Source organism: Melanotaenia boesemani, chromosome 6 (genome assembly GCF_017639745.1).
Source record: "Melanotaenia boesemani isolate fMelBoe1 chromosome 6, fMelBoe1.pri, whole genome shotgun sequence".
NCBI lineage: Eukaryota > Metazoa > Chordata > Actinopteri > Atheriniformes > Melanotaeniidae > Melanotaenia > Melanotaenia boesemani.
Window position 1 is genome coordinate 8987159 of NC_055687.1, and position 23273 is coordinate 9010431.

Below are 23273 nucleotides of genomic sequence, written 5' to 3' on the forward strand. Positions count from 1 at the left end.
GCTATGTCACTGAGCTGCACTTCGTTTTAATGTGATTTTACTAATTTGAATTAGGGCTCTTTTCAGCTTAAAGACAGCTGAAATTTACATGAGTTTGTAAAAATCTTTTTACTCATTAGGTTACAATAATATCCAGTTTACAAGCCTTACATTAAGAAGATTAGGTTAACTAAGTCTATGTGTGATGTAATGGGACAAGTTTTATTTCTAAAACACATAATATGTAAATTCTGCATGAAGCATTAATGTGATGAAATAAGAGAGTTGCACATTGGAAGTGAGACTGTAGAGGTTAATGGAACAGGACAGACCTGGTTTAATATTTGTCTGCCTTATGAACAGCTTGATAGCCTTACTTCAGTCTTGCCTCTCTAAGACTTTAACCTAATCATGCTCATATGGTGTCTTTTCTACTCTCGAAGACATAGCATGACTGAAATAAGTTTGAATGTTGCAGGATACCAGTGACAGAATGAGGTGGGGCTGATTTGCATGTCCACATATTCTTTACATGATAAAATGTGGCAAAGGTGTAGAGCCAGGGGGCATGATTTTCATTAATAAGTAGTTTAAAATAAGCTATGTAAATTTGATGAAAACAAATCATAGTCAAAAGCTTAGATGTTTTGGTCACATGATTCAAGGCGCAAATAGTTATGAAATTGCTATGGGAATAGTGTCAGGGAAACCAACTTCAGTGGACCTTCACAAAACCAACTGACAAAATGTACATAACAGCACTGTCGAGAAAACTATAAACTGAATAAGTGGAGGGGTAACATGTCATCTAACTAAAAATTTCATCTCTCATTTTTTTCACCTTCAGACATGACTCATAATGGCATCCAGTGAAGTATAACTACAAGCAGTATGAGGGAAATACAACTCATATTGGCATTTACAAATCAGAGCAGACATCACTGTCAAGTTTGTTGCATGTCCTTCATAAGAAGGAAGAAGGTGGGGGTTGGATGGAGCTGCTAACTGCTGAGCTTATTGGATTTAGATTATGATCATTACGTCAGCTAAGTCTGAAAACCATCATGGTTTGGACAAAAATATTCCCTGTAGGCAGTAAACTCACCTGGTTTGAGTTTAAAAATCTATTTTCTTTCCAACACAATCATCACTTTCATGAACACTATTTTACTTTTAGCCATGGCAACATGCATACATTTATTACAATATTTTAACAATTCCATCTGGGATAAATAAAGAATTTTTCCCATTTAATTAATTTCATGTAAACACAACACATTATGACTAAACTTTGTCATCCTCATTGTTGCCTTTAGGCAATCATTTGGTTTAAATTGGAAAATGTTAGTCATGGTTAAGACTAAAATGCATTCTTTTTTCAACATGAACACTACCTTTATAGATAGTATTTTTAACAATGACACACAGTTGATTTCATTACCAGTAGAGGCCCCATATTCTTTGAATGTTATTATATTATTATACATCTTTGAATAATTTCTCTTGGACAAACATGCCACCTGGATATGTTATAAGGGAGGTCAGTGTCAGATGAGAATACATTCTGTTCCTGTGAATTTCTCTATGAACTCAATTTGTGTGCTGTACTTTAAAAATCTGGCACCTTTAAAAACCTGTCAAATGGATCCAATGTGCACTTATACAAAAACTAGAACGAAACAAAGAGAGAAAAATCGACATAAAAATGGAGAATTTTAAGGATAGATTTGCAGAGATATATAATTTTCATAATTATTTTTTCATTGATGTATCATGATGTAATAATAAATACAATTTTTATATAGATAGCCTGGGGCAGAGCTAATTGTTGGCCACACAACTAATGACTAATGTCTTTTAAAGGTTATTCATGTATAATTAGGTATAGTTTAATCTAGAACAGTGGTTCGGGACCCCCAAGAGGTTCCCCTAAAGAGCACAGGGGGTCTCTGAGGCTTTGAACCTTAAGAGCCATTGTGAATAATGTCCAGAAATTGTCCCTATTTTAATAAACAAATAAGTTATGCTATATGTTATTCATTTAACTTTGGCTTTATGGAAGGCCAGAATATGTTATTTTTGGTCAGAATCTCACTTTTGAAAGCATAAAACCAAGCATGGTTTCAGCACTGGGTGGTGCAGGGGGCCCATGGCTTTTATGCATGAAGGGGATCCCAGAGGAAAATTTACCAACCAAACCAAACCATCAATGTAAGCTTACCATTAGAAACTGCTCCTGATTTATTGATTTTTTTTATCAATCAGGTTTATCTAAACAAGGTTTTATATGTAAAGGGTTAACTTAAAATGTACTTGTGTGTGCAGATTTAACTGGCTTATAACTTTGATTTTTATCCCTAAATCTTTAAAAGAAGCTTTCTGTTACTTTATGTGGGTGTAGACCTATAGATGATACAAAACCAACTCCCTATCAAGAGTGCAGGCATGCATCCGTCCCTTTCATCTCCAGGCAACTCTAGTTGTCAGGAACAAGATTTTGACTTCAGTTCACCCTTCACATGGTTTAGGGTGGTTTGCATTGATCTCAATACCAGTATTACCTGTACTTTGCATGTTGAGGAAGACTATTTTGCACAATATATGTAAATGTGAAAATGTTAATTAAACCTAGATAAACCCTTATCGAATCAGCCATTTGCTCTAAGGAACCCAGATTTGTAGCAACCATCAGCTCTGCCTTGTGATTCAAAGTTATGAGGAGAGGCTGAAACAATTCTTACATTATGTAGAATTAACTGCAGTCGGCACAGATGACAATATTTATAAAGCTGAAATAGAAGGGCCAATCAAACACTAGGTAAGTCTTATTATTCTCTGGTAATACATACAAACTCTGTTGTGTCTTGTACTTCACTCTGAGGAAATTTAACTGGACATTGGAAATTTAGATATTGATAACTTTTTGCAGTTAACATCAACAAAAACTTGAATGTGAAAAAAAGCTAAAACAGTGCTATGGTTTGGGTCATCCTTTTGTTAATAAGAGATACATAAAAATTCAAAAAAATGTTTCAACATCATCCATATAAACAATAGAAAAAAACCCAACAAAAATAAAAGTATATTTAAAAAAATATAAAAACCTAATTTGTGTTTTTGTTTTCCTTTCAGGATAAATAAATCAGTTGTCTTTTTTTCTGCCATCATTTTTATGAATCTCATTACAGTGATGGAAATGATGGTGAACCTAATTCTACTTGCAGGTCAGTGTTGCTCCATATCTCAAAGCTTTTTAACTTGAAAGTTTCTCCTGACAGCGGTAAGATTAATAAAACCAGGGTCACCTTCGCATGTTCTAAAACTTGCTACCAGTCTTTTGTTGTCTCAGTGTCAAAACGTACCGCAGACATGTAAATTTATAACACCGTATATTTATGACTTTCTTCTTCAGGACTGTGCTCTTTCTCTTTGTGCACTTCCCAAAACCAATTCATCTTTTTCCCAACTCCAAAAAACTGGACTGAGGCTCAGACCTACTGCAGAGAGAACTGTATTGACCTGGCAACCACCAATGACATGGATGAGTTAAATGATATTCTACAAATTGTTGAGGGCAAGTACGATGATGCTCTGTGGTTCGGGCTTAAGGAAGGGACGACCAGGAGTTGGCACTGGTCTTTGACAGGCACAAAATTCTACAAGAAGGGAGAAGAAGATTATTTGCAGTGGAGCGTTAATCCCGTTAATAACTGTGGGTCTATCTATCAAGGACAACTGTCTGCACTTCCTTGTTCGAATCTCCTACCTTCAGTTTGCTTTGATGGTAAGCCTTATATACAAGTGTTGCATGTTTAAATAGAAAACACACACCCAAACGCTCTATTGTTAAGTGTGATGCAAATTTTTTACTGCAATTCTTGACCATCCCAAACGTTTTCTCTGTAAGCCATACACACACACATCTGCACACATGGAAAGCATAATCTGCCATGGGCATTATTGTGATTTCATGTTTGAAAATGTTCCTACCACACTTTAGTTTATACCCTCTAGTAATTTTTTCCCTGCATGTTGTTTAATTATGGGCCCAGTATCTACTTATTAATCTAAACCAAGCTAGGGTCCAGACCCCCCCCCCCCCCAAGGGGTCCCCCAAAGAGTACAAGGGGTCCCTGAGTCTTTGAACATTCTGAGCCATTGTGTCTAAAGTCCACATTTTGTCCCTATTTCAAGAAACAGAAAGTAAGGCTGTATGTTGTTAGTTTAACTTTGGCTTTATGGAAGATCAGGACTCAACCAGAATACATTATTTATGGTGAGAATCTTACTTTTGAAAGTAGAAAACCAAGCATGGTTTCAGCACAGGGTGGGGCAGGGAGTCCTTGGCTTTTCAGTATTTGCATAAAAGAAGACCTCAAGGAAAATAGGTTGGGAACCACTGATCTGAATGATAGAATGAATGCACCTATCTGCAAAGAATGGTGTTTTAAATGAAACCCCATCAGTCAGCTGTTTGTAAAGAGCTGTATGCACTCGTTCATTCATTCATTATTTCCTGCAATTCAATAAAAAAAACAATCAAACAAACAACAAAAAACAATTAATCTCAGAGGATAACAGCAGTACTGTATCTTTACATAGACTTGACAATCCAGTAAATATGTCATGAAGTGCAAATCTCATTTTTATAATCTCTAGGTTGGGAGCAACTGTTATAGAATACACATTTCTATCCAACAATATAGAAAAGCTAAATTTCAGATAAAAATTTAGCAATGTGGTGGATTAAATCACTGCAATAATTGAATATTAGTAAAATTGGTACATATAATATAATATAATATAATATAATATAATATAATATAATATAATATAATATAATATAATATAATATAATATTTTATTGTAAAACAACAACAAAAAACACCAAGTTTAATAAACTTTGGTTTCATTATCTGCAAATGGCAACATTGCAGATAAAATATATATATAATGTTGTAAATGCAAAAATAATTGTTTGTTTACTTATTTTATTCATTTAAAACTACCTTGCATATAGGTTTCCAATACGAACATTTGGAAAACTGTTCTCAATATTGCAAACATATAGTTAAACAAATGCATATGCATAAAGCAGATTATATGACATTCTATTATTTACTGAACTTTTACAGTGATTTTCTCTTGTTTTTAGTAACAGCAAAAGGTAAAGATCAACACATTCTCATTCAAGAACCAATGAGCTGGACTGGTGCTCAGAACTACTGCAGAACCAACCACACAGACCTGACCAGTGTGAGGAACTATGCAGAGCTCGGTGTCATCCAGGGCCTAGCTGTTGGCCAGCGGGTGTGGATTGGTTACTTCGGTGATACCTGGGAGTGGTCAGACCAGACGGCTTCCTCACTGAGGTTCTGGCCACCAAACCAGAGTGTTTGGAGTGTATATACTGACAGCTGTGGGGCTTTTCTACTGGCTGAATCTGGAAGATGGGGAGGACGTAACTGTTCTGAAACACACCCGTTTGTCTGTTCCTGCAATGCTACAGGTTCTTAATCCAGATCAAATTATATGTATTCTAAATACTTTTGATTTCAGAGTTTCTTTCATTACCATATTAGAAACAAAATTACCTATCTGTCTTTTTCTAACAGAAACCAAACAGAGGCTGATAAAAGTGAGGATCAGTCCAAAGGACTCAACGTTGGATCTAAATGATCCTGCAGTGCTAAACAGCATCTTGGAGCAAGTAAATGCTCACTTTTAAGTTTTGGATGTAGATTTATGTGAGGTTTTAAGAGTGATTAAACATAAAATCGAGAAATATAGATTAAAAAACACTTTATTTAGCATTACACATGTCACCCACTACTTTCAAAGTAATATATTTCAGCAAAAAACTCATTCATGCTTGCACACGTTTGTCTCAGCATTTCTTTCATTTTGGACATTTTTATGCAAGATTACAAGGATAAACAACAATGCCCTGCTATACATACCTAACCTCATTTTTTTTCTTTATTCCCCTGTTGCTTGTTTGCTTACCAGATGATGCTGAAGCTGAACAAAGATGGGATGAGTGATGAGAAGCTACAATGGAAAACACAGCCTGATGGAAGGGTTTTTATCAAGGAGACTCCCTTAAAATAACACTGACATTTAGCCAGTACTGAGCTTGAAGATGTAAAAAAAAAATGATAACTAAATCTAATCTAATAAAATTGTGATTGTTATCAGTAGTAGTGTAGTAGTGTTATTAGTAGAGCCTTTTATCCAAAACAGCTTATAAATGAGGACCAATATTTAAGCTTTAACAATGCAAGAAACTCTAGTGGAAGCATGAAGCACTAAATCTAAACCTTATTCAGTCATGATTTGTTTTTTATTTTCTTTGCATGTGTGAATATCTGTTGTTAGTCAGGAAAACATAAAAAATGTATAGATTCTCGCAGGTTTTCAGGAAATGACATTTTATTATATTCTAAAGCAAAGTTCAGACAATAAGATTTTCTGTGTCTTTAGACTATGATTACAGGACGATAAAATTTCAGCAGCTCCTGGTGATTCAGTTAGTTTCCTCCACCTGAGAACTAGTTGTTTGTCTTCATGTTGTCTCTGTTACAAGGCTGTTATGATTTTGATCTTGTGTCAAACTCTGGTTTAAAATCTTGTGCTGTGAATTTATCTTAAAAGTTCATAAACTGCAGTAAATGTCACTGCTGGCATAAATGTGTTTGCATGAATTTAATAAAATTGTTTTAAACAATGACTACCTGGACTACCTGTAACTTAAAGCGCAATGTCTAACCATCATTTTTCCATAACATATTCTCACTGTAAATGGACTCAACCAATGCAGTTATTGCTAGAGATTTTAATACTGTCATTGACTCTAAGATTGTTTGCTCAAATTAATCAAATAGCGCAGGACACTGACATTTGACAGATATAATAAAATAATACATCAATCATTAATAACTGGATAATAATCCCCCATCTGTAATGTATTCTTTTTAAACAAAAACACACTTGTAGTCATTTGGAAATTTAAAATCCTTGAATTATTAAAAAGCCTGCATATACAATTTTAATTGTATATTACAGACATAGAAAATAAATAAAACACTATTTGAAAAAGAAGCCATATAGAGGTTGTAGGTAAATGCAAAAAAATGTTCAAGAGACCTACTGGATATTTACTGAGTCATGATCTTTCCAATTATATAATTATCTATTGAGTATGTGTTTTCATATTCTTTGCCAAAGTCATCTTTTTCTTTATGCAAACACTTGCTTTGTCAGCAAAAGGGTGTGTATAAGTGGGGAGGGGATACCTCTGTCAGAGTACAGGTGTGAACAAGTATGAAAATGTTTGTAATCTATGTCCATTGTAAGTCTTAAGAGAAGAACGGTCTAAAAAATGCAAACTCTTAAAAGTATTTAACATATAACTATAATCTGAGAGCAAATGACAACAAAGAACTGTAAGATAAATAAATAAATAAACAAATAAATAAATAAATAAAAGGAGACAAAAAATAGATGGCGGCCCTGCATCATTTCCCAGGCCTGATGCAAGATGGCCCCCAGCCATACTAACTCAATGGTGGATCACCACAGGGCACAAAGCCAGGCTATCCCCTGCTCTATCAAACCTCTCCTAGGCCCCCACATCCACACTGAGCTTAGGCCAGCCTTGTTATTATATAAGTGAGAGGAGTATAAGTGTCTGAGCTAAGTGCCTTTAAAAGAAAGAAAAACAAGAAAAAAGTGATAGTGTTGGTTAATACACACCCCAACGTATTCTGCCTTCTTCTTCTTCTCTTTCCCCTTCTCATACCTTCTCCTTCACCCTTTCACATAAATGTGTGTCTGATATAGTGCTTCTGTGCTTCTTTTTCTTAGGTCTCTCTTTAAACCGCTTCTGTAGGCTCAGTGTTTATGCAAACATAAAGGCTACTGAACCAGAACAGGGTAGAATTTTTTATTATAAATAATATGAAATAAATCCAGCTCTATGATGAGAGGGTGAGATGCCATGGACGTATCTTGCTCAGAAACATAAATCTGTATTTGCACTCCAGTCCAGTAGATGGCATCAGTGCTCATGTGACCTGCTAAAGGGCTGGAGAGGACGCTTCCTGAGGCGGAGGTAAATAGATGCAGTGTGTTCTAAGTGTTTTCTGTAACTAAAATAAAAGACACATCGTGACATTACTCATGTTAAATTTGCTCTAATTGATTTCTCTGTTATTAGTAATAACAGCTTTCCTTTACCGGTGTAAGAAAAGCGCAGAGCTCGTTTTTACTGTGAAGGTGCACAAACCTGCACTGCTAAGAACTGAGGCATGTTATAAAAGAGAGCATCAGTTTAATTTAAGCTGAGTGTGTGATTTACACTGTGCTCCTTCCTCACTTTGGTTCAGATCTCGTGTGCAAATGAAACCGGAGTACCAGGATTATGTCCTGCAGTCATGTGGGGCTTCATCCCTGCGTGTTGGTGCTAAGATCCAGACCCTTTGGAGTGGTTATGGTGAAATAGTGCGGTTACATTTGGAGGGCTGCGATCGACCTTCTGTGGTCGTCAAACATGTAAAGTTTCCAGATGAGGCCGAGCACCCTGGCGGATGGAATACAGATCGCTCCCACAGACGTAAAGTGAGATCCTACCAGGTGGAGACACACTGGTACCTGAGTTATTCCACTAACCAGAGCTGCCGCATCCCTGCCTGTTTGGCTGCCCGTTCCTATGGCAACGAGATGCTCATAGTGCTGGAGGATCTGGATGTGGCAGGTTATGATCAGAGAAGGTGCGAATAAAAATGAGTTAACTCTTCAAAGATTGCACACACACACACACACACACACACACACACACACACACACACACACACACACACATATACATATTTAAATTCAGTTTCAACAATCAACAAATTGAACCACAGGATGTAATCTTGCCCTGATGAGTGTTATGTGGGCCAGATGTGGTCTGAAAATAATGAGCTAGGCTTACTGGGGTTACTGGAAGTGTTGTGAATACCAGACGTCACCCAAAGCAATAATAGAAATACAGGTATGAGCCATGTCTCTTGGCTTTGTAGCTAAGTTTAGGTAGCTACTTTCCCATTGGTGATGTAAGATTTTTTAACAGCTCTGAAAGTGAACACCCATTTTTACTTTTTAGGACCAGTGTGACAGACCAAGAGATAAGAGCATGCCTGAGGTGGCTTGCCCATTTTCATTCCCTCTTCCTTGGTGTGGCCCCAGAGGGACTGTGGCCTGTTGGTACTTACTGGCATCTGGAGACCCGGCCAGATGAGCTGGAAGCCATGGAGGATGGCAAGCTCAAAGCGGCAGCCGGTGACATCGACAAGATACTCAGTGAATGTTGCTTCAAGACCATTGTTCACGGAGACGCCAAATTAGCTAATTTTTGTTTTTCTAAGAGTGGAGAGGATGTGGCAGCCGTGGACTTTCAGTATGTTGGTGGAGGCTGTGGGATGAAAGATGTTGTGTACTTTCTTGGAAGCTGCATGACTGAGAAGGAGTGTGAAAAGAGAGTTCCAGGACTGCTGGATCACTATTTCACAGAACTAAAAGAGTCTGTGAATAAAGATGTGGATTTTGATGCTCTGGAGAAAGAGTGGAGGGAGATGTTTGCATTTGCATGGACAGATTTTCATCGTTTCCTGCTGGGATGGATGCCTGGACACTGGAAAATCAACCGATATAGTAAACAGCTGACCAAGGAAGTTCTGCACAAACTGAAACAGTAATGAGCCCATACAAGAATAAGTACGTTGCTCTCTACTGTCAGACATGTTTTTCAAGCAATTTATGAATGAATAAAAGTCTTTGAAAAGCACTGTAGTAGTTATTCCTTTATGTAAGTTGCAGCAATTTGGAATGAGTAAAAGATTATATTTGGTTGGTAAATGCTGGTATGTCGACTGAAAGTGAAGACTTAGAAATATAAGTAGTCGCGTCACCATATTATTTTCCCCATCTCTCAATGCAGTAGTCAAGTCTTTAGATGAGATAAAACACTTTTCTGTTTACAATGATTTTTGAGTCTTCTAAAGAAATTCCTTGCTTGTGCAAGGTAAAGGACAAGTGTTGAAATATTTTATAAGGAAAAAAGACAAATATTTATTGGTTTTACTACTCCCAAGATATAGTTAGTTTTATTTGTGCTAAAATCCTATTTCTGTCCTAGTTCTATATATTTATCAGTTTGAGATGGGGATTATTTGCCACCTATCTTTGCTTATCTTGGCTTGTAAGATATTATATCTTAATAGATACCACAAAATAATAGCACAGACAGATTTTTTTCATTGTTTATCATGGGAAGCATTTTGGAAAACAGTAGTCCAGATATTACGACAGAGCCCTTTACGAGTTATTTATGATTCTTATTTTCCTTTCTTCTTTTTAATCAAAGGATTCCCTTTGTTAGTGATACAATGAATAGAGAATCTTTCCTTCAATCAAGCCTTATTTGACATGGATTATCATGACTTATTGACCTTGATGGCCTTGCAAGACTTATTGTTAGTAAAAGACAGCTAAAAAGGATCCTGAAAGCATATATTGCTGGCAATAAACTAACTTTGAGCGTTATATAGACTGTGTAATAGCTCAACTGGAAGGCCAGAGAAAGCAATATGGGGACAGAAGTAGTAGCACAAAAAGTAACCTTTGAAATCAAATTCCTTAAAATGGCATGTGGCTAAATATACAGGTACTCACCCAAGACCTTGTCATTGCAATAACTCGAATGAATCGCTATCTTAGTAATTTCCCAGTGCCCATTAAAACATAATTACTGTATTTTTATACAAGCGTTACTACAAATCAGTTGTGTACTGATTCACCATAATTTCATCATTGGTGGCCTTGTACTTATTGAAGTATTTATTCTTTTTTATTTATATTATTATTTTCCATGTTTGGTGGCATGTCATAGGTTCCTTACATTTCTGTAAACAAAATAAAATAAGACAAATTATTTGGCGGGGACAAAGCATGTCAAAGAAGTTTCAGAAGATCACAGAATGTGGTCCCCAGCCAATCACTAAGCATCTATTGCCATCTGCTGGCTTCCTGCATGAAAACATTAAAATTGTCCCAAACGACCTCAGTTTTTGCTTGGACAGTTTTAAGGCTCACATCACAAAATGTGCAGTCATGTTTTTATCATGTTTTTAAATAATATAATAATATATTTTTTTTCTTTTAAACACACAGAGACCATTTGACATGCTTTTATCTCCTCCTAGTCTATTTCAACAGCATTTTTGTCTCGCTCAAAAATCTATTAATCGATTCCAGATTGTTCAGAACTCAGCTGCCAGAATTTTAACAAGAACCAAAGAAGAGAGAGGACATTGTTCTTGTTTTAGCCTCTTTGCACTGGCTCCCAGAATGGTTTTAATTTTAAAATCTTACTGTTGACTTTTTTAGCCCTTCATAGCCTTTTACCCGCCTATTTATCAGACGTTTTACAATCTTATAAGCCTTTCAGAAGTTTGATATCCTCTGGTAGAGGGCTTTTAGTTATCCCAGACACTCAACTGAAGACCAGAGGTAACAGAGCTTTTGTGGTCAAAGCCAGTAAACTGGAATGAGCTGCCTGAGATCAGGTCAGCAGAGTCAGTATCCTCTTTTAAATCTCTTCTTAAAACATACATATATTGGAGAGCCTTTATCTGATCTTACTGATTATATTTGCTGTGTAATTTACAACAATTTAATACTTTACTACAAGTTTATTATGTTGTGTTGCTTTCAAGTTTTAATTGATTTTATGTGAAGTACTTTGTACTGTGCTCTGCGTTGTTAGGTGTATTTTTTGTATTGTTGTATTGTGGTTCTTGTGTATGCACAGTTGTATGTTTGTATGTATGTACGTTATTTATTCCTGCTGGGGCCTCTTGGCCAGGTCATGTTTGCAATTTTACCTGGTTAAATAAAGGTTAAATTAAAAAAAAAAAAAATGTAACATTTGTTTAGATAAGTGCTATATAAATAAACTTCTTCTTCTCCTTCTTCTTCTTCTTCTTCTTATTATTATTATTATTATTATTATTGGGAAAACCTGTTTGCCTCACTTTGCACTAACAACCATTTTCCATTAACATCTCATTTCTGCATTCACACAATTGGTTACTTTGGCTGCTCTAACTTTGTGTAAATACGTTTTTTGTTGTTGTTTGTTTTGGGTTTTTTCTGATCAGCTGTTGCGAACACAACTGTCACGTGATTTCCGCTTTCTCGGCCGACATTATCACAACAAGGCTAGCCGAGGAAGGGACGAGGGGGAGACGACACTGTAAGAGGAGTGCAAAGGTAAAATAAGAAAGTTATTTGAGTGGGTAATCTTGCTTTATTTGTCAGAGTTCGACAGTTAAACGTGTTGTCATTGCAGTATGCTAGCTGAACGCATAGCAGGCAAGCCGCAGCGATGCTAGCATTAGCTAAAAATGTAGCTGTATTATCCTGGCTTCATGACAAGGGTCAAATTAAAAATCTGTCTCAAAAACTAGTTCTTTTTCTGTATGATTTATACTTTGAGCATTTTACCTGTAAACTGTGTGATTAGCAAGCATTGGCATTTGTTTTTTGGTCAGACTGATCGAGGTAGATTGACATTATGAGTTGTTTTGACAGTTTAAATGATACAACAGGGCAGGTGTCAGGAAGCTTTAAGCGAAACCCATGCCACTCAGGAGCTCCTAGTTTCTGTTTCAGGTCTTTCAGAACTTAAAAATGAAATTTTGCTTTCGTTCATGTATTGTAAGCTTATCCAGACTTTAGTATATTTTTAATATGTTAAACAACAGTAAAACAATGCTTTTCTTTCTTGCAGGCTATTGTTTTAGTGTACTTAATAATCTAATATTTTTTCAGCAGCACAATTAATTTGAAATTAAACATTAACTCACTAGAAGACGAAATGAATGGTGCATAAAACATATAAACAAATAAATTGTAATGACAATGATACTAATGATGATAATAAAGAATGTATTTATTTTATTATTATTTTTAAAGTAGCTGCTTTTTGGTTTAAACATTCAGGCATGTCATTAGTCTCCAGTATCCTGTTAAGGAAAGAAACAGTGCTATGCAGCACATAGAAATATAAGGAGTATTAAGATTATATATACTCATTATTCTTCACCAGAATTTCAAGCCTTGATACCTGAAGAATTTCTGCAAATTCCTGGACACAGCAATAGAGCTACAGATGATGAAGACATTTTAGAGGAGGAACACCCAGCCTTTTCCCAGCACAAGGAGTGCCTCAGCTGTTGTGTGGAGGCCAAAATGGATAATATTTAAGGCCAATTATATTCTGGCCTCAGGTTAGTCCTGAGTTTTGACAGTAAAGGTTCTTGAAAGAGCTGCACTATCAGTAGTATGAGCCATGGACCCTGGAGCAGTTGATAGTCCTGTAACCCTGGTCATTAAGGCCCCCAACCAAAAGTATGAAGACCACACCATTAACTGCTTCCTGAACTGGACCGTGGAGAGATTGAAGAGTCACATCTCTGCTGTGTACCCCAGCAAGCCTGTAAGTAGCTCTTCGTTTGTCTGCATGTTGTCCAAATGGAGCTAAGTACATGTGGAATAGGGATCCTAATTTTATAATCCCACTAATCTCAAACCTTACATTTTATAAGTAAATTAAAAGGGGGATCGGCTACGAGTGTTTTTTATAATCTCAAAGCTGCACATCATACTTGCAGAAACTGTCACACTGGTTTGTACATACTGTGGTTATTACACAGTATGTACAAAACTTGTCAAATAGCAGATCAAGGTTAAGGTTTTAGAATACTTTAAAGCATATCTTGTCTAAATGGCAAAAAATCAGTATTTTCTGCTTCCTGCTCATGTGATTAATGAAATCTTTTCAGGGAAGTTTACTATCTGGTTTTTCTGGATAAGCACTACATTTTTTTAAGCCTCCAACTTCAAACCAAAGGACTACTTCTACAAATTTGTTTGACACATTGTTGAGTTAAAGGTTGACGAGGTAGTTTCTGATGAGTACTCTTTGTAATCTCACTGAAAATGAAAATATTCTTTTTGACATTAAATAAACAGTGAGCACAAATCAGTGCCACGTAATTACAGCAGTATGTGTTAAACTAAAATACTGGTTAAGCTTGTAGAATTGTTTTACACCTGAACAGCCTCTGTTAGTCCCAAATACTTTTCTTGTGTTGAAAATAGTCTGAATATTCAAACACGTAGTATCGCACTTATGCAGATGTGTTCATAAAATAACCAATTGCTTCTTATCTGTGTGTGATAATTTGATTTATTATTCAAGAGAGAAGTGCTCATTGTGAAGAAAGTGTAAACCAAACACAATGCACACTAAGACAACCTTTATTTTGATTTGCATTTCCTACTGAGGACAAGTAGAAGTTTTTGTCAAATACCCAGTGTATGTGCTGAAATCTTATCCAAACTTGTCAACCATTTATACAAATTTTGGCTTTGATTTCACATGTTTAAGTGTTCCACCCAGCAACAAGTTCTCACATCTAGACATGAAATGAAGCTGAGCTTTCCACTCGGGACCCCCTTATAACCTTTCTGTTGGCTGTGAGGTAGCTGGCAGCGTTTCCTGAAAACACATTTATGGATGTTTGGGTTTAATTTTAGCCGTGGGGGCTGGGTTCTTGCCTGAGCTGCAGCATATTTAATCAAGTTTTTTTCCCCTGGTTATGTTTTAAAGAAAACACTGAAATAGTATGTCAAAAATATGCACTTCTTGCAGTTAACTTTGTTTAAATTAATACAAGAAAACACATTTAAGCTGCTGCACACAGTCCTAATAATCTTCCATTTTTTATATTGTTGCCATAATTTTTTTTTCTGTTATAGCAATCAAAAGACCAGCAGCTGGTGTACTCAGGAAGGCTCCTTCAAGATCACCTGCAGCTTGGAGATGTGCTTAGAAAGGTAAGACCTGCTGTAATGCACCTTTTTTTTTCTTCAGGTAGATGCATGGATGGATTTATTCATGTATTCATAAAAAATATGTAATAAAGTGTGGCTAATATTGAATGACCTTATAATATATGATGTTGAGCACAGCAAAAGCTGATGTTTTTAACATAGCAGTAGCAGTTACAGCCCAGAAAACATAATGCAATGAATAAAGTGATGAGGTCGATGTAATAAATATGTTATTAGTAGTTAGGCTTCAGTACATCAGTATAAACATAAATGCATTTAGGTGTAAATGAAAGCATCTACACACAATAAATCAAATACATTCAATTTGTTGTTATAGCTGCAAATACAGCCTAACTATAGTGGGAGACGGTTCTTTTGTGGAGATGTGTGTGTTTATGGTTAGTTAAACATTGTGTTTACTGTTTCATTAGTTGTTCAGTCATTGCTCATGTGTCTGCATGTTTTGTCTGTGGGAGAACTGAAACAGGCTCCTGGGAAACAATAGCTGACATGGTGGGGGTTACCAACAAAGGGGGGGCATTGTGTTTGAAGTCTGGGCTTTTCCACGCTAATCCTTCCTCTTTCTCTGTTTCTTGCTTTGTCTCTACCATCTGTTACTGTCCTCTCCTCCATTTTGACCTCTTGTTTTTTTTTTTCTTCCTCCCTCTTTGCTGGGTTGTCTCCCGGCTTTGTCAACCTGCAGCAGGATGAATGCCACATGATGCATCTAGTATGCGTCTCTCACAGTCCCCCAGGCTCGCCCATGCCTCGGAGTCCTCCCAGCTCTTCTGCTTCAGACTCCAGTGTGAGTTAACATCAGACATTTCTTATGTGTTTTAAAGGTTGATGGATTTTAGGGCGACATTTTCGTTTAGCTCACCTATATTCAGCGGAAAACAAGTAATCTTTGTAGCATTTTAATAGATACATTCTCATCTCAAGATGTGTTTTTGACCTTTAATTCAATCTGTAAAGGTTGTTGGAAACTATGCAGCTTGAGCCACTATACCCACTACTCACTTTCTATTTCTGAGCAAAGCACCTGGTCAAACCAGTTAATTTATCTACAAACAGATGATCTAATAATTGGCTACCATCGGTGTTGTTATGTTATCAGAGTTCAGACAGCGTCGGCTCCTCATTTCCTGCCACCACACCAGATCGGGACAGTCTGCCAGTCTCTTCCTCCACATCTGTCCCAGGAGGCTGTGATGGGTTGAGGCATCGTGGTGGCTTTCCCCCTTACAATCCTCCGAGTGCTTCTGGTCACCCTCAGTGGTAAGCAAGTCTCTGTTCCGTGTCCAAAGTTAAAACCACTGCGCTAAAGACAAAAAAAAAAAAAAAGAAATAGATTACAACAAAAGATCAAATACAGAATAAAGAACATTAACACATTATTTTTTGACAGCCTTCGTATATAAATGTTGCTTTGCTGTGCTAATGCATTTTATCATAAGCATGATGTCCTTCCACAGGCCAGATGCAGCCCAGGTCCCTTTCCAAGGTGGCCTCTCTGCCAACATGCCCCCCCATCCTTTGTACATGCCCATGCAGATGCTGTGGTGGCAGCAGATGTATGCACACCACTACTACATGCAATAGTAAGTGAAAGATATATCAAGTAATAGTCAACTCTCATCACTGCTGCCTCATTATTACTCCTAATCCAAATGACAACAACCCTAGATGGATTTACTTTTATTTACTCCTCAAAGGTTTTTACAAATACCTTTTTGGTCATCAGGTGTATTGTTGAGTTAATATATTTCAATTATTTGTCCTCCTGTCTTCTCCTTTTTGTAGTCAAGCAGCTGTAGCAGCCTCTCAGCCTCCCAGCACTTCTCCTCCTTCCTCCCCTTCCTCCTCCTCACCCCATCAGCCTGCCCAGCCAAATGAAGCTGCTCCACCACCTCCGCTGGGCCATAACCCAGCCCTAAACGCAATACCAGAGAACCAGCCAGCCAACCCCATCCAGATGAACGCCCAAGGCGGGCCGGTGTTGAACGATGACGAGCTGAACCGTGATTGGCTGGACTGGCTGTACACGGTGTCTCGTGCCGGCATCCTGCTCAGCATCGTCTACTTCTACTCCTCCTTTAGCCGCTTCGTCATGGTGGTTGTTGCCATGTTGTTTGTCTACCTGTGAGTTGTAGAAAAAATATATATTTACAAATGATATACACATTTAGATTTTTTTTTTCTTGAATCAATGTTTATAACAGTGCTTTAAATGTAGCTATAGAAACAATTTTTTTAATTCTTAAATTATACTTTTTTTTTATTTTAAATGATCAGTCTCCTTTTTATAAGATACCCGTTTTGAAATGTAAGTCAATTTTATTTTTACCATAATTTCCAGGGCTTCATAATTAGAGAATGTCTGAGGTTTTCCTGTAAAATAAAGTGTTAAACCCAGTTAAAGCAGTGTTTATGTTTTTAGGCATCAGGCAGGTTGGTTTCCCTTCAGGCCAGAGCAGCCGAACCTCAGAGAAGGTGAAAGGGCTGGCGCTCCTCAGGATGAAGATGGGAGACACCAGGACATACAGGAAATGGTGGGTTGGAGAATGGTTTTCAACATTACTGCTCTTTTTTTCATGCTTGTCTAAGATGATGCTCTTGAATGTAAATGGTGGCTAAACCTGATGGATGAGATTGTCAGTTGGCTCTTGGATCAGTCCGATTAGTTGGACATTGCATCATTCTGTGTCCTGTTTCCTAACAAAGGGTTTCTTATACTTGTGATGCAGCTTCTTAAACTTTTCTTGTCTATCTTGAAATGAAAAAATTGGTGCAGTGACTGGTTCATCACGATGCTCTTGCCATTTGCCAACATTGTTCCTCTGTACTTGCTGCATAAACATTTTGATGCAGCAGGTCTTTCATGAGTCCTAGTCTCAGATTCCAGGTCGTTTTAGATTTCTTCTAGTGGCATTCAAAATTAAATTTATGTAAATGGAAAATCTCTTCCTTCACACACATTCTCCTTCAGTTGCAACAGCTGTCACCACAGAAATAATGAATGTTATAACTTAAAACCTCTAACCACATTCGTGTCTGCCCACTGATGCCTCAGGAACGTCTGATGGATGAAGGAATGGAGGATGAAGACAGTGGTGAAGAAGGTGGTGGAGGCCCAGAGGACCATGCCCTGGCTCCAGCTGCAGCTATCCCAGAGCCAAACTTCCTCACCACAGCATGGTCCTTCATCAGCACCTTCTTCACCTCGCTCATCCCCGAGGGACGGCCACACCCGGCCAACTAGGATGACACTCTGCCTTTCATGTAACCTCCCCCACCTGCCAGCAGGTATCGCGCTACAGTTTCCAAGCTTCATCTTTACTTTTGAAAATAACCAGTCAACCAAAAAACATCTTTTCAAACTGATTTAACCCACACTTCAAAGTAACAGCCAATCGGAAACGGACATCCTACCTGCTGCCAACAATGGAGGCGTAATCGTAGACGCAGAGTGTCACTGCAGAGAGTACGAGAATAAACGAACTGATATGAAAAGAGATGTCATGTTGTTTTAATGGAGTAATTGCTTCTGTGGTTATGGTTTTATTTTTCTTACATCAGTAGTGAATCCATGGAAATATGGTGATGCTAAGAGTCATTGGAGGAACTGTCTTTCACTTTGAGCAGTGATTAGGTGTTGGTTTTAAAACTTTATTTTAATAAAAATGTGACAGTTACAAAAGATAAAATCTCCCTAAAATGAGTGGGAGTCATGTGTCCTTCAGAAACCATGAGAAAAGCTCGTCCTCATATAAGACGGTTTCATATATGCACATGGTGTGCACACGGAGATTGCAGCTCCTGAAGCACATTGTTTTTCCACTCTGTGTATTTGAACATATCTATTTACACATGTAAGTATATGCATCTAATTCCTAAATATATGCTTTTTGATTAAAAAAAATTATATTGCAGCACTTTAACTTTTTGAGTGTGTTTTACTTCCAGTTTCACTTTGACGTCCTGCAGGTGGCAGCATGTACACAGAATGGCTACTGTCCTGGTGTCAGACATTATGAGAAAGAACTGATTTATCATCTGTGCTCTTCTTAGTTTAAATAACTGCACAAATATTGTTCTTTATTTTTTAATAGGGGGGGTGTTCTGCTTTTTTTTTTTTTTAATTCAGTATCCCATTTTATAATGTAGTTTTATTCTGCAGAAACAAAATGACTGAATTCCCCATTATACAACGAACAGCTGATGAAAATTGTTGTAAATCAAGAAAAATGTAATTTTTAGATAAGGACCTTTAAATGCTTATAGATATTCCATAACAATCCAGAGATTGATGAAGCATCAGCTCTACAGAAAAACAAGTAAGAAACCGCTGGTTAAATATGTTATTGTTTATGTAGGTGGTACTATATAGTATGTTTCTGTGTCACATATATGAAGCACTTTTCCTGCATCAGTTTCTTGCTTATTCTTCTCATTAAGCTGGTTGGCAAACAAAATTTATCAAAAGAATAAAGACTTTGTTGCTGTTAAACTATTATTTTATTCAAAAGCCCATACTACAAACTTTTTGATGTTTCTTGCTCACATAGATTCTTGTTTACAAGATTTTATAAAAAAAATTATGAAGTTTAAAGTAGCATAGGATGGTCACTAAGCATATATATATATATATATATATATATATATATCATAACAGCTAAAATCGTGGGAACATCCAAATTTGTCCTACAAATACTAGTTGAATTAGAAAAACGTTTCAAGTTGGTTTTACCAGTTTCTTATTAATATGAATTATGATTTGCAGCATCAGTCAAAAGTTTGGAAACACGTCCCATTAAATGTAATGGGTAGCCTAGGTGGTATTGTACACATCTTGTATGCAATAATAGATTTAATTGTTTTTCTGTATAACTGCAATCAGAATTCAGATGTTTAAAGCATAAAAAAAATAGCTGAGCAAAAATAATGTTCTAAATATAATTTTCATCTGGAAAGAGGAAAAAAAATATGCAAAATCATGCAACCAGCTAAAGGAATTTATGGTTTACTTAAACAAGAAGTAGTAACTTTTGGTAAACTGATGTTCATCTGCAAACATGAAGAAAATGAAGAGAACGACCTCCAAAATACTTATTTGTAAAAGTAGGGACTCCACTGTGTAGTCCCCTGCAACCCCCTAAGCTGTTAGTACAGATAAGTGGATGATTTGAGACAGAGCAGCAGCTTGTTAGAAAAATGTGATGCAGAAATAAGCTACAAACAGATTACAGTGGAAATGTTTTATGCGGGACCAAAACAAACAATAAAAATTAATGGACACACTTGATGGCATGAACAGAAAATCAAGTCAGTCATGTTCTTATTGTAAGTGTTTAACTTCATAAGCCCTAAAATTAAAATAAAAGCAATTCTGTTCTGATTTACTTTATACAAGCTTTCTATGACACTTGTCCCCTTACCTACATCATCTGTTTCTGTATTTGCAGTGTTTTCTCTGCACGCCTTGTCAGATAAGTGGACTTTTTTCAAATACAGAGAAGCTAAAACACAACACACGTTTTTTTTTTTTTTTTTAAGTAATTTTACAGTTTAGCCTGTATACAGATTGTGTATGACCCCTGTGATGACTAAGGGATGGTCCTGACATCAAAAGGCCCATGAGAGTCATAAAGAGCCTCAGTGAAAGTTTGAGTTTTGTTTCTGCTGGATGTTAAAGTCAAAGTTTTGCAGACTGGCGTTGCACTGACACCATCCTCACAGATAGAGAGGTAAGCGAGGAAGCAACTCAGACAGCGATGCACTTCGGAGTCCTCCAAAACCCCCTAATCAAATGACCATGGATTTTTGTGTAGCTGGTCTTAGAAGGCCCAATTAATTATGCATGACATCGGCTTGACGGCCATTTGATTTTGTTACATGCGCCCCCTCTGAGCCGCCGATCCAATCAGGTTAGAACCCCTCCCTCCTTTACCTCCACACAGCTCAGGGGTGAGGGTTAGACTCCCCTTATCAGAGGGAGAGATTTCTCTAACAGGGTGTTTGGGGCCGTGTAGGACATTTCATCATCATAATAAGTCCTTGTTATGCAGTCAGCCAGCTCCTGCTTCCCTGCTATCAAGCCTTGTTGTCTTTGGAGAGGCAGCAGTTGAGCTGGACACCTGCCATGGCGCAGAGAGGGGGGGAGACGGACTGAGTTTATTAGGTGAACGGAGGAAAGATGGGGAGGAGAGATGAAGGGTGACACCTGTGCAGATGGGATGGTGATACGCTGCAGCACAAGCTCTCAGTCAAAGTGCCTTGCAGTAAAAAGAATGTCTGCACATTGCAGGCCGGTTGTAGCTGTAGATGCATCACTGATACAGCAAATGTTTGCTAGTTGAAGAAATTATTAAAAGTGCTGCATTTACTTTCTTTGATTTGTAACAACTATTTTTTTTTTTTAGCAAAAACACGAACTATCATTATTTTTTGTGTTGCATGTGACTGTAAAAGTAATGCGTTTGTACAGCAGTCAGCTTGGCCTCTTGTTAGAACTTTACTTTCATCCATCAATGCAAAAAATGCAAGTTTACATCAAGTAAAATTTATTTTGTCTAGAGCTAAAACAATTGTCAATTTTAAAAGAATTAAACTCATCTACTTTGAAAACCATTTTAGTTATTTTTAAAGCAGTCTGTGCCATTTGAGCAAGAATTGTTGAAAAACCTTTGTAGACAAATAAAAAATTAATAAAGTAAGATGCTTAATACTATACAGTTTTATTTAATCTTTATTACAGCTAATTTATTGTCACATAAACTGTTATTTCATGTTTCTTGTCAATAAGTTCTATTGATGCTCTTTATAATACATCAGTAAAAAAAAAAAAACATGAGTGAAGTTTAATCTTTCAAATTGAGTGCAGCAAATAGTATTATAAAAACAGAAAAAAATGAAAAGCGAAGTGAGTTGGTACTAATTTGTTTTAGCTTCCAGTGTCTCCAATTTTTTTTCTCAGTTTGCATGCTTTAGTTTATTTTAGACACATAAAAAAACAAAATGGCTTATTTCATGTGTGGACACACTGTGTTTATACATTCTGCTCCTTGCACCCCCTTCCCTGCGTATTTTAGATCAGGGTTCTTCATGTTGGCTCTACCATCTGCACACCTCTATGTGGTTGCTCTTAAATGCTCTCCATGCTTTGACAGACTGTGTTTTCCTACCATGCACCATAGTCATGGAATATTCCCTGAAAAAAACTTTTAAGTTAGTGATTTTAAGAGTATTATCAAAAATGCAGGGAAAGAAAAGGATACTGTATGATTTTGTTTTTATTGTTCATGTGTGTGTATTTTATATAGGTGATACCTTGGTCTTGTCTCCCTTCCAAAACAGATTTCTAATTTCAATGGGACTTGGTTTAAAAAAAGGTAAAATGAAAATAAATAAAAGCGTTGTCCAAATTTAGTTTTAGATGTTTCCCTGCTTACTCTCATCCTGCTCAAATGATTGAGTCATTAATAAGCTTGTGAAGATAAATAGTTGAGGAGATCCATTTAATTTTAATTAAATGTGAAAGAATAGGGAATTATTTAAAACCTGCTGGGTAATGGCCTTTGGATTTGGACAACCTTGTTTTAAATGTATCCTGTACCAACACACCTGCTTTGAATGTCAGTCATACGACGCTTGTGATGAGCTTCATGAGGATCTGATTGGCTTACATTTAAATCAGGCCCCGTCTTCCTAAAGATAGAATCTTCTAAGAGAGCTCCTAACTTAGCTTAAAACTTCCTACCAAGGACCCTTAGCTTAGGCGTGAATCCAGAACATTCTCAGAGAACTCTGAGCAAGGAGTGGACAGCAACTCTTATCTTAGTGAGGGGGTGTGGTTGACCCTTCTGCTAGGTATGAGTCATCATTTCAAAAGCTGTGATTGGTTAAAAGCTAGATAAAAACACAGTTTTGGTAATAATGGGCATTGAACGGACCGTCAAATCAACCAGAGTCTAATCTCTAGTGTGTAATTATAAATAATATTTTACACAAATAAAGAAAATCTCTGTTACTTTAAAACAATCCTACAGAAAGTGTAGAAAAGCCCGGCCCACTTGCACAGTATTCACATGCTGATAGTTATATTTATTTGCTCACATGCTGGTAATTTTTGCACTTTCAAATCACAACTTTTTAAGTGCATTTTGTATTAATGAGGCTCAGCTTCCATCAGTGTCTGTGACTGCTGACTGGCCTGTAAGAAGCAGTGAACAGCGATGGAGAAGAAAAGAACAAATGAAACCCAGCTTGACTCAGGAACAGTGTTTGCTCCTGCGCCAACTGGTCAATGAGCATAAAAGTGTTTTGAGAGGTAGATTTCACACACAACCACG

The 23273-nt window shown here is 36.9% G+C and overlaps 3 protein-coding genes across 4 annotated transcripts; all 3 read left to right on the forward strand.

The window, feature by feature from the left end:
* The first annotated feature begins 3169 nt into the window (after nt 1–3169).
* Nucleotides 3170–6611, forward strand: LOC121641364 (lymphocyte antigen 75-like). Its single transcript, XM_041987453.1, has 5 exons — nt 3170–3203; nt 3392–3763; nt 5135–5488; nt 5595–5689; nt 5989–6611. The coding sequence occupies exons 1-5, from the start codon at nt 3170–3172 to the stop codon at nt 6088–6090; spliced, it is 957 nt and encodes a 318-aa protein (XP_041843387.1). The 3' UTR covers nt 6091–6611.
* A 1460-nt stretch (nt 6612–8071) lies between these two features.
* Nucleotides 8072–9808, forward strand: pkdc (protein kinase-like domain containing). Its single transcript, XM_041987064.1, has 3 exons — nt 8072–8092; nt 8367–8750; nt 9128–9808. Exons 2-3 carry the CDS (start codon nt 8380–8382, stop codon nt 9717–9719), a joined length of 963 nt encoding a protein of 320 aa, XP_041842998.1. The 5' UTR covers nt 8072–8092; nt 8367–8379; the 3' UTR covers nt 9720–9808.
* A 2387-nt stretch (nt 9809–12195) lies between these two features.
* herpud2 (HERPUD family member 2) lies at nt 12196–18983 on the forward strand. 2 transcript variants are annotated; one of them, XM_041987056.1, is made up of 10 exons: nt 12196–12294; nt 13133–13522; nt 14848–14925; nt 15626–15727; nt 16040–16200; nt 16398–16523; nt 16726–17064; nt 17363–17474; nt 17996–18228; nt 18326–18983. In XM_041987056.1, the coding sequence occupies exons 2-9, from the start codon at nt 13376–13378 to the stop codon at nt 18182–18184; spliced, it is 1254 nt and encodes a 417-aa protein (XP_041842990.1). In that variant the 5' UTR covers nt 12196–12294; nt 13133–13375; the 3' UTR covers nt 18185–18228; nt 18326–18983. The 2 variants fall into 2 exon arrangements, with proteins under 2 accessions (XP_041842990.1, XP_041842989.1); XM_041987055.1 differs by having other exon boundaries at nt 17996–18974.
* Nucleotides 18984–23273: the final 4290 nt, after the last annotated feature.